Source organism: Rattus norvegicus, chromosome 7 (assembly GCF_036323735.1).
Source record: "Rattus norvegicus strain BN/NHsdMcwi chromosome 7, GRCr8, whole genome shotgun sequence".
Classification (NCBI taxonomy): Eukaryota; Metazoa; Chordata; class Mammalia; order Rodentia; family Muridae; genus Rattus; species Rattus norvegicus.
In genome coordinates, this window is record NC_086025.1 from 1,075,230 (window position 1) to 1,087,261 (window position 12,032).

General features: G+C 42.9%; 1 protein-coding gene across 3 annotated transcripts in view; it reads left to right on the plus strand.

Annotated features, from left to right (window-relative positions):
• Positions 1-12,032, plus strand: part of Ptges3 (prostaglandin E synthase 3) — a 17,134-nt gene continuing 5,102 nt past the window's right edge. The window contains exons 1-4 of one of the 3 annotated variants that reach the window (XM_063263698.1): positions 1-373; positions 9,828-9,941; positions 10,374-10,443; positions 11,357-11,455. In XM_063263698.1, coding sequence (XP_063119768.1) covers positions 372-373; positions 9,828-9,941; positions 10,374-10,443; positions 11,357-11,455 — 285 coding nt within the window. In that variant the 5' untranslated portion in view covers positions 1-371. The remainder of the gene's footprint in view (positions 374-9,827; positions 9,942-10,373; positions 10,444-11,356; positions 11,456-12,032) is intronic. The other 2 variants (XM_063263697.1, NM_001130989.2) reach the window with 2 other exon arrangements.

Sequence of the window (12,032 nt, forward strand, 5' to 3'; positions counted from 1 at the left end):
GATCTCTAGAAAACCGCGCAGTCTGGAAGTAGTGACTGCGCACGCGCGGCGGCCAGGCCCGGGCATTTTGCTGCGTCACCAGCCGCCGCCCGGCCTCACCACCCCTCGCGCGCACGCACGCTCCTTCTCCGTCCTCGCGCCCCTTTTCCTACACTTTCCTCCTCTCCCGGGCTGAGGGAGCCGCTCTCCGCGCGTTGCATTCTGGGCATCGAGGCCGAGCCCGCCGCTGCCGCCGCCGTCGCCTAAGGGGAACGAGGAGAGGCCGCGACCGGGTAGAGACCGCCGGAGTCGCTGCCGGAGAGGAGTCGACTCGCCAGCCGCCGCCAGCGAGGCCCGCCCACCCGTTCGCCTGGCCCTCTGCCCCGTTCACCATGTGAGTGCGACATCCCGCCGACGGAAGGTCGTCCGGGAGCGGAGCGAGGCCGCGCCGGGAGCCCCGGCTGCCGGGAAACGGCTCTTCGCCCTCCCCCCACTCGCGGCCCTTCGCCTTTCTCCCCGTGCTGGTGGCAGCCTTGCCGTGGGGTGGGAGGGCCTGCATCCCCGTTCCTATTACCGTTGGAGGACATTTTTTTCCTCCAGATATCCGTTTCCCCCATCTCCAGCCCGTCCCCCGGATTTCTCGTGCCAGAGATCCCACTTTTCCTCCCTAGACGGCCTGTTTCACTCGGAACTCTGGGAACTTAGCCTTAGGCCTCAAACTCGTGTGTGAGCTTTCCGCCATGAGGCTCCCGCCGGAGCCGTAGAGTCCTGCCGCTCGGCGCTGATACCCGCACCAGGCAGGCCCTGGGCAGAGAGCACTTGTCGGTGCCGCCGTAAGCCAGTGCTACCGGTAGGGCACCACGCGGCCCTCGGCGGCAGGCACTGCTAGGCAACTAGCGGGGGCCATGCCGTCTCCCCAACGAAACTTCCCGTTCCTACATCTCAGTCTCTTGTTAGCAAATCCGGTCGCCTCCTTGGCAGAGAGTAATTACTATGGAGCAGGTAGTTCTTCTGCACGTGTCTAGTCACAAGATACTTGTGGACTTTTTCTGTGTTCTTCAGTAAACTTTGGGTGTTATTTCGTCATGCTCTCCATGCGAAGGTGAAATAGGTATGAAATGACCATCTTACTGGCCTGAAGACCTTAATTTGTATATAACCTAAGAATTTTTGCCCGTAAAACTTTCAGATATGAGATAGTTAAATTACAATATTTGAGGGTGGTGTGGGTGGGTGCTATGCACAGCACTAAAAGTTACGGATAGTAATTGAAAAAAAGTGTAAAGTTTAACAGTTGTAAAAGTTTAAGTTTTAAGAGCTTGCTTGAACGGATAGAAGATACCTTACAGTCAATCAGTGCCTGAGAAACAGGCCCTAGAAGAAGATATGTAGTGCTAGAATGTGTAAAGAAATTTAGAGGAGTCCCTCCTAAAAACCCAGATATGTAACAGGCTTTACGCTTAAGTGTTTTATTATAGTGACTTTATTCCTGTGTGCACCTCCCGGTGCTCCTCAGTGCTCCTTGAAGGTAAGAGGACAACCTGTGGGAAGGAAGGTCTGTGGGGATACAACTTGTCAGGTACAGCAACGAGAGCCTTGCTTAACCATCTTACCAGTACGGATTTAAATTTTACCTTTGAGATGTTACAGATAGAACCCCGTGTTAGGAAAAGGCTCTCATAACTCAGCTATATTCTGATGTTATATTGACTTTTTAGGACAAGTCTATGTAAAACTTATTTCCTTTTTGATATTTAGTTTTCCAAACTGTAAGGAGGAAGTGAATTGCTAGGTAAAACATAGTTTAATAGAGAAACATAGCCCAAAAATAAAACATCTTTTCACCCAGAAGTACCAAGTTAGGAGGTGGAGAGATTGATTGCTCAGTGATAAACAGCGCTGGCTATTCTTGCAGAGGACCAGAGTTCTATTACCAGTACCCACAGTGCCTGCTGAGAGCAGAGGTGTTAGATCTGAATCTGGAGCTAGAGGCAATTGTAAACCATTCAACTTGGGTGCTTGGGTTTTCTGCAAGAGCAGTGGAGTGTGGATGTTTTGCCTGCATATATGTCTGTGTGTAGGTCACAAGATCGAGTTGGATCCCTTGGAGCAAGAGGGTTGTGATTCACCAGTGGGGTGCTGGGCTTAGAACCCTGGGTCCTCTGGAAGGGCAGCCAGTGCATTTAACTGTTAAGACATCTTTCCAGCCTCTATTGCTTTTGAGACAAGTTCTTACTGTGCAGCTATGGCTGTCCTGGAACTCAGGCTGGAGATATGCCTGCCTCTGCCTCCCTGAGTGCTAGGATTAAAGGTGTACAGCAACTGGTCCCATTGACCTTCTTTTTAAGGGTTTGTTTTTTGAGGCAGGGTCTATGCTGCCCAGAGTGGCTTACTGTATATGGGATCCCCTTGAATTCCTACACTTTCTCCCTCCACCTCCCAAGTATTGGAATTGTAGGTGAACAACTTTTAAGATTAAAGGCCAGCCAGGTCTGTATAGTGTGCACACCACATCTCTTATTTATTTTTGTTTTCATGACAAGGTTTTTCTGTGTAGGCCAGGTTTGCACCATTGTGCACATTTTGAAGAGATCAGATCCCTGGTCTTGTTTTAAAATGCTCAGTATACAGGAGTGGTTAATCCTTTAAGAGCAATCATACTTTTCCAGAGGATCTGGGTTTTCAGACACCACATGGTGGTTGACAACAATATCTACCTGATTTCAGGGAATCAGGCACCCTCTTCTGGCCTCTGTGGACACTGGGTATATAAGCAGTGTCCTTATGTACATGTAGAAAAAAAAAACAGGAACAAATCCTTAAAAGACAAAAGTGTTCAATCTATACTGTTTTTTTGTTTGTTTTTTTGGAGCTGGGGACCGAACCCAGGGCCTTGGCCTGCTAGGCAAGCGCACTACCACTGAGCTAAATCCCCAACCTCCCAATCTATACTGTTTTGTAAACATCAAGTCATATAACTATTGACTTAGTGTTCTGGAGTGAAATTGGAAGAATCTGGCTGATAAGTGTTCAGTTTTTTAATGTTTGCTGTAAACAGGCTTTTTCTTTGAGATAGGCTAGTAGGGTCTTACTGTATAGCCTTGACTATAGTCTCACTGTATGGTCCTGGAACTCATGTAGACCAAGCTGGACTTAAACTCAAGATCAGACTGCCTCTGCCTTCCAGGTAAAGTCCATAATGCCTAGCATGTTGCATTTTTACTCTGCAGAACTCCCAAAATAAATCTTCGTCTTTCCAAACTTTTAATAAGCATGTGGTATATGGTTCAAGTTTGAAAAGAGTATCTGATGGTGGCTTTTGTTCTTTGTTGATTTCCCTAACCACTGTAACCTGGCAACTGATTTTCCCTTTTTTCTTGCTGAGTTAGACTTTAAGTAGAAGGCATAGAAACAAAGTGACAAAATTTTGCTGGGTTGTAGGTTACTCCTATTGCTAATTTAAGATTATTAACTGTATTTTCTGCTTTAAAGATCTAAAAGCTAGAATATCATTTGGAATCTTGAATAGTTACTGATATTTCCACCTTCATACCAGTAAACAATATAAAATAGATGGTAGGGGTTTTGGTGGTTTGGGTTTTTTAGGTATGCCAGGCTGACATGGAACTTGTAATCTGTCCTCCTACCACCCAAATGATGAGATTATAAGCACGTGCCATCATGCCCAGCTTTGTAAAGATTCTCAAATGTAGAATTACTTAAAATCTTACTACCAAGATAGACCCACGGTTGTTTACATGTGCAAGGCAAGCTGCTCTACCACTTTGCTTTAGCCCTAGCTGTTATTTATTGGATGGACTGATAGTTTTTTGGGAGTACGGGGGGGGGGGGGGGTTGGGACAGGGTCTCACTGTGTAAGCCATACTAACCTTGAACTCAGATCCCAGCCCTGCCTCCTGAGGATTAAAGATGTGTATCGGCACCTCTCTGATAATCCTCTTTTTAAAATGAATCACATCACAGGAACTACTGAAAACCCAGCTTTGAGAAGCTGACACAGTACAGCTGAATCTCCTCAAACTAATGTGTGTGTTTAGATTATTTCTTTTGAACTTTGTGTCATTGAATTTCTCTCTGATGTAAAATATCTAGCCTCGTGAATCTACTCCGTGGTGCCCTAATGTTATCTTGACCCATAATTTGAGAAACAAAGAACTGCCGTGTTTATTTAAATCTCCTTTCCAGTTTTTGTTGGTTTTGTTTTTTTGGGTTTTTTTTTGTTTGTTTGTTTGGTTTTTTTTGTTTGTTTGGTTTTTTTGAGGCAAGCTCTTGGAGTCGGTAGAGGTGGTTTCTCTGTAGCTGTCCTTGAATGCAGAGACTGGCCTACCTCTGCCTCCAGAGTGCTGGGATTAAAGGCTTGTCTCATTGCAGCCAACTTTTTTTTTTTTTAAAGATTTATTTATTATATATAAGTACACTGTAGCTGTCTTCAGATACACCAGAAGAGGGCATCGGATCTCTTTACAGATGGTTGTGAGCCACCATGTGGTTGCTAGGAATTGAACTCATGACCTCTGGAAGAGCAGTCGGGTGCTCTTAACCGCTGAGCCATCTCTCCAGCCCCCCAACTTTTTTTTTTAAGGAATGGGTCGCTGGCTTGGAATGCCTGCCTTCACCTCTCAAATGTTGGGATTACAAGCATATTTGACTGTGCCTGGCTTTCCATATAGTAAATTTTTGGTATGCCTTTGTCTAGTTCTTATCACAGACTGATACAGCTAAAACTGTTTTGTTTTGTTTTCATTCCCTTGTGAACTCCTGATCTTCTTCCCTGTGGAATACCAGCCCTGGAAAGGTAATGGCAGAAGGTTTGATGGAGTTTGAGGCCATCTAGGACTGTGTAGTTAAAACTCCCTCATTATAAGACATTCCTGAAAAGGAGATAGGGAAGATGGTACAGCAGAAAAGCACTTGGCTAATATGAGGATCTGGGTTCGCATTTCCAACACCACATAAACGATGAGTACTGTGCTGTGGGGGAGCAGCACACTGGGGTATTAGGGCTTGTTGGCCAACTGCATGTGTACATATGTACTACATGCAGACATAACTTATGTGTGTGTGGCTGTACATGTGTATGCTGGTATATGAGAAGGCCTGAAGCTATAGCCTGAGCACAGTTTTCCTACTACATTACCATACTTGTTGGAGCATGGCCTGTATAGATTATTGCACAGAGAGTGGAGACCAGGATGACCTGGAACTTTTGGTAATGCTCCTAGACTCCCCAAAGCAACACTCCTGGCTCAAGGAAGAGCTGGGATTGTCCGCTCCTATTATACATCTCTAGCACAATTTCCAGTATAACCTTCCAGTAAACACTTACCGATGTTCAAGCTCTGTTGTGCTTTATATAGCATGGTTACTACATGAGATGCTTGTGATAGTTACCCTGTAACAGATCTTTAAGTTGAACTAAACTATGTCTCGTGTTAAGCAGATTAAGATGGTGCAGTACTTAAAAGCTGGCTGTGATGATGCCAGCCTTTGACCCCAGTGCCTGGGAGGCAGAGCCAGGCAGTTCTTTCAGGAAAGCTAGGGATGTGTAGAGATACCATGTCTGAAAACAACTAAAAGTACTTAACTATTCTTGAAGAGTTGGTTTCTAGCACCCAGCCTCACTGCCTTTTCCCGATTCCCTCTTCTGACTTCTGTAGGCAAGTCCCTCATACATACAAACCTTAACAAAAAAAAAGTCGGGTGGGTTGGTTGGTTGGTTTAAAATGTTATTGAGGGGCTGGGGATTTAGCTCAGTGGTAGAGCGCTTACCTAGGAAGCGCAAGGCCCTGGGTTCGGTCCCCAGCTCCGGAAAAAAAAAAAAAAAGTTATTGAAAGTATAGAAAAGCACCCTCAACCCAGCATCACCTGCATATTAAAGGACTTTGACATGCAAGTCCTTTAGATTAAGACTGTTGGTCAGAAACATCTGTTAGCTGAGATTTAACACTATAGGTCCTCCTTGAACAGACAGCGTCTTAGCTTACCTAATACTTGATAGAAATTGACTTTTCAGTTGGTTTGTTTGTTTGTTTTTGCTTTTTTTTGTTTTCTGAGTATTTTTCATACAAGGTTATTAATTGATAAGTTTTTTTTTTTTTTAAACAATTCTATGTGTGTGCGGGTGTTTGCCACATGTGTTCAGTGGGTTTCTGAGGTGGCCATAAGAGTATCTAGTCCTTTGGAGCTGGAGTTAACAGTCTACATGAGGTACTTTTATGTAGCTGTAGGTGCTGAGAACTGAACACAAGTCCTTTTGGTTTTTTTTGTTGTTTGGTTGGTGTGATTTTAGTTTTTATAGTCATGACAGGCTTTCTCTGGGTAGTTCCTACCTGTCCTGTAACTCAGTCTGTACAGCAGGCTGGCCTCCTCATATGCCATTGCCTTCTGAGTGCTGGGATTAAAGGCATGCTTAACACTGCCTAGCTTTAAGTTCTTGAAATGCTGAGCCATCTCTTTACCCCAGCATTCTAAATCCTATTTTTCCCAATTTCCAGTGGAACCAAGAGAGAGAGAGAGAGAGAGAGAGAGAGAGAGAGAGAGAGAGAGTGAGTGTGTATGATTTGATTGTAAAGATTTATTATAGATACTGTAAGAAGACAGATATTTGGGGCCAACCTAGACTGCTGTGAGACCTTACTAATGGTTACTTTTGACTGTTTCTATTTTTTCTTTTCTTTTTTGTTGGAGCTGGGGACCGAACTAGGCAACCGCTCTACCACTGAGCTAAATCCGCAACCCCCTGTTTCTAAGTAAGGATTCCAAGAAAGATACTCTTTTATTTAAGAGATACAATCCCTGTCTTCTCATCCTCCCCTTAAAATAAGGGCACCAGTCATATTGGAGGTTTTAAGATTGCACTTTCATTCAATTCCCTGTTAAAAGCCCTGTTTCCAAATAAAAGTCTCATTCTGAGGCACTAACTATACAGACTTCAACATAAAAGATCAGACAGAAAACAGTTCAGCCCATAACATTGATTACTTAATGTGAATCAAAGGAAATAAGTTGAATGTCTTTGCTGGTTCCACTACGTGCACACACTCGAGTGTAAGGGTTTCTTTGCAGGCCAAGCTGCCCCCACCTCCAGAGTTCTGGAATTGAAGGCATGTGCACTAGATTATATGGCTATAAAAGTAGTCAACATGGTATCTAGAAGGTAAAAGGTGCTTGCTGTTGGCCTTAGGACCCGAGTTTGATGTTTGGAATCCACATGTTAGAATCCCACAAGATGTCCTCTGACCTTTACATATGCACATATCAATAAATATAATTTTTAAAAATATTAAGTAGTTGGAATTTTATGCAGATGTATCTTTCCATTTCAAATAATTTGAGCAAGAAAGTTCATTATAAGAATGCCTTTTAGGGGCTGGAGAGATGGCTCAGTCATTAAAGGCTAGGCTTGAAACCAAAAATATAAGAATACCTTTTAGTTGACCCAGTCGAGTTTACAACCAAGATAATTTGGGTGGGGTCTATTTTAGCTATCGCTACTTTGTCGTGAATTTCATTTCCAATTTAGCTGTTGTTTGAGAAACCTAGAAACTCTAGGTACCTGTGGTCTGAAGTTGAATCTAGAAGAATATATGATATGTGTGAGCATACATGTCTTTGAGTCCGTAGTTTCTGCCTTTATGTGAGTTCTGGGAATTGAAGTCAGGTTGACGGGTTTGTATGAAAAAACCTGTACTTCACTGCTAAGCCATCTCACCAGCAAAATATTGACTTGTTTTTATTTTAAATAAAATGACATATTTTGTTTGGTTGGTTTAGTTTTTCAGGGTGGGGTTTCTCTGTGAAGTCCTGGTTGTCTTGGAACTCACTCTGTAAACCAGGCTGCCTGGAACTCAGAGATCCCCCTGCCTCTGCCTCATGTGTGCTAGCAGGCCTGGCAAACAGCGCAACTTCTAAAACTGAATTGCACCAAGAGGAAAAAATGCTTTTTTTTTTTTGCTTTTTTTTTTTTTTCCGGAGCTGGGGACTGAACTCAGGGCCTTGAGCAAGCGCTCTACCACTGAGCTAAATCCCCAACCCCTTTATTGTTTAACATTACTGCTGTATTCTTAGCAACCAGGCTTCTTCAGCTCTTTTCTTACTATGAATAAGAGGGGAGGGAGACTAGCCAGGACTGGCCTGGAACTCAAAGATCTGCCTCCTTCTGTAATTAAAGGCGTGTGCTGTGCCTGCCTGGCTCATTGATTTATTTATTTTTTTATTATTTATTTATTTATTTGCTTTAGGAGGTCTGATTTAGGGTTATTTGGTTCTTTGATCTTTGTTTTGTTTTTGTTTTCTTTCTTACTTAAATCTATCCATCTTAGACTAAACCTCACTGCATGGCTATAAAACTTTGTTACTTGCCAGGTGGTTGTGGCACACACCTTTAATTCCAGGCAGAGGCAGGTAGATCCTGAATTCAAGGCCAGCTTGGGAGTACCACATGAGATCCTGTGGGGATCTAGGCAGAAAAAAGGGCTGGCTGGCAGTGACAAAATAGCTTGACATTTCCTGCCATCCAAACCTGAGTTTGATTTCTAGAACCCACAAGACTGAAGGGAAAGAGCCAACTACTGCAAGTAGTTCTATGGCTTTACAGGCACATTGCTGGGTAGTTGCCTGTATATGTATATAGGAAAAGAGGAATGTTTAAAAAAAAAACTACAAAACCAATACCAGCTGATTATATTAATAAATTTTATAAGGGAAAGAGGCATTTGAAATCTGAGATCAAATCAAACTGAAAAAATGTACATCTGTTAATTCCAATTCAAGACACGGAGGCAACTTTTTTTTTTTTTTTTTTTTTTTTTTTTCAGAGCTGGGGACCGAACCCAGGGCCTTGTGCTTCCTAAGCAAGCGCTCTACCACTGAGCTAAATCCCCAACCCCACGGAGGCAACTCTTATTACAGACTAACCCTAACAAAACCCGGGTTGGGGATTTAGCTCAGTGGTAGGCCCTGGGTTCGGTCCCCAGCTCCGGAAAAAAAAAAGGAAAAAACAAAACCCATTAGGAGATGTAGGTAATAAGGAAAACTCAATACATCTGCCAATAGGTACTAAAGAGATAGTGTTTCTTCTATTTTATTGGGAAACTGCCATGTGTCATTTTTATAAACTTTATATTAGTTGCTATCTGTACGTTGCCACTAGACACATAAGAAAGTCAAGGCAACTTGCAGGTGTTTTCGATCACTGGGTGGGTCTCAGGGGCCATCTGAAATAGTAGAACTTGACTGCACCTGGTCCCCTTGTGTGATTGGTGTGCGTGTGCACGCTCGACTTTGGATCCCCTGGAACTAGGGTTACATGTGGTTGTGAGCTGCCACATGGGTGCTGGCTATTGAACCTAGATCCTCTACAAGAGTAGCAAGGGCTCTTTGACACTGAGCCATCTCTCTTATTCTTGTTCTGTGGGACAGCAGCCTGGTATGTAGTCTGGACCGTTCTAAACTTGCAGTCCTCTTAGTCTCCTGTGTTCTGGGATGACAAAATAACATACCTAATTAAATCTATGAATCTTAGTTTCAGTAGTGATGGTTTAAAGGAGTATCACCTAGTGATTGACTGGCATTAAATGATAGGTCTTAGTCCCTGTTAGCCATGGTGAAAGGTAGGTGTTGTTGGGTTGGATGGTGTAGCCCTGCCTCATTCCCTTATCTCCCAAAATAAAACCCATATTAGGAAAGTTTTGCCTTTGGAATGTAGGATAAATGTAAAGTGAAATTTAAGTTGTGATGGAAAAGAGAAATAAACTGTTTTGTTAGATATGAAGTTGTAAATACTCAAAGAATTCCTTCTTGAATTTTATCATTTTCTCTGTTTATAGGCAGCCTGCTTCTGCAAAGTGGTACGACCGAAGGGACTATGTATTCATTGAATTTTGTGTTGAAGACAGTAAAGATGTTAATGTAAACTTTGAAAAATCCAAACTTACTTTCAGGTAATTTGCCTTTTGTCCTAGGGTAGCTATTATTACTGTGATGAAACACCATGACCTTGGGTAGAAATGGATTATTGGGCTTATGGATCCACTGTTAATCATCAAAGTCAGTCAGGGCAGGACAGAGACCATGGTGAAGTTCTGCATACTGGCTTGCCCAGCCTTCTTTCTTGAAGAATTATAGAAGTGGCAGCACCCACAAAGAGCTGGGCCCTTCCGTATCAATCACTAAGAAAATGTGCTGTACAAACCTGCCTTCTTACAGCCTGATCTTATGTGGGAGTATTTTCTCTTTTGAGGCTCCATTTTCTTGAATTGTGTAAAATTGACATAAAACCAACCAGCACACCTGTTTTACATCAGTGTTAACCAAAGTTTACTTACTATAACTGATTGGCTTTTTAATTTCTCTTTCTCTCTCACTTTTTTTAGTTGTCTTGGAGGAAGTGATAATTTTAAGCATTTAAATGAAATTGATCTTTTTCATTGTATTGATCCAAATGTAAGTACTAGTGATGCTTTTTTTCTGGCTTAAATTATGAGAAGTTGGGTCTGCTGCTAGTTATCTTAGGGCTTTATTGCTGTGAGGAAACCGAGACCATGGAGATTTTTATGAAGGGTGACATTTAATTGGGGCTGGTTTACAGCTCAAGAGGTTGGGTCCATTGTAGTCCTAGAGGGAATCATGATGGCATGTAGGCAGATGAGAGTGCCAGAGAGGTAACTAAGGGTTCTGCACCTGGAGGGGCAGGAAGAGACTAGGCCTGGCTTGAGGTTCAGAGACACCAAAGCCCACCTGCAATGACACTTCCTCCAACAATGCCAGTCCCTATGAGGGGCCATTTTCATTCAAACTACCACAGTAATACACAAAACATTAAATCCTAAATCTGTTTAGCCTAACAGTTTGGAGACTATTGGCAACCTCTCTTCCTACTTGTTTTTTATTCTGTGACTGGCCAAATGCCAGTACCTTTGAAGTCTTTCTATCTTAGGTCAGAAATGCTTAATAGCCAAAAGCTTGTTCTTTCAGTTTAGGAAGAATATAGGGAAGAAATGAAAAATGAACCAGGCTCGTACCTATAAGCTTCCACTTTAGGAAGTAGAAGCCGGACAGACAGCTTTGTCTACATAGAAAACCCATCTCAGAAGAAAGACACAAAGCTTAGTGTAGAGGGTCCCTCAACTAGTAACACTCAGGGCTAATTGTGGAAGATCTTGGGTTCAAGACTGGGCTGCACAGTAACAGGCAAATTATGGAGATACAGCTCAGTTATACTTTCTTAGCATGTTTCAAGGTCCTGGTGGGTGGGTAGGTGAAAGAGTTGGGCATGAAAAGGGAGAAGAAAAAAAATGAGACTGTTTTTTGTCATAACAGTAGAGCGATAAGTGGTATGCTGATGCTTTTGTTTTAGGATTCCAAGCATAAAAGAACGGACAGATCGATTTTATGTTGTTTGCGAAAAGGAGAATCCGGCCAATCCTGGCCTAGGTTAACAAAGGAAAGGGCAAAGGTAAGTTTTCATTTTCTCTGAATATTTAACGTTTTAAGAATTAAAACTAGAGCTGGAGAGATGGCTCAGAGCATATTGTCTGCTCTTCCAGAGGTCCTGAATTCCCATTGACCACATGGTGCCTTATAACCATATATAATAAGATCTAGTGCCCTCTTGGCCTGCAGGCAGAATGCTGTGTATATGAAAATCTTTTTAAATCTAAAACCACATTTTTATGATAGTATAAAAGCTGGTGTTCTATACTTGGCTTTCTCGTCAAATGTCCTCGTTGATAACGATGTTTTAGGTTGAAGAGACAAGCTTTTTATCAGGTATGGTTGGCACACTTGAGGCTAAGGCACAAAGGTTGTGACATCAAGACTAGTTTGCCTGGGTGTCTTAGTTAGGGTTACTGTTACTGTGGCAAAACACCATTTGAAGCAACTTGGGGAGGAAAGTTTATTTATATGGCTTATACTTCATATTAGTTCATCATAGCAGGGCATGAACATGGAGGCGGGGGCTAATGCAGAGGACATGGAGGGTTGCTGCTTACTGGCTTGCTCAGCCTGCTGTTGTCTTAGAGAACCCTGGA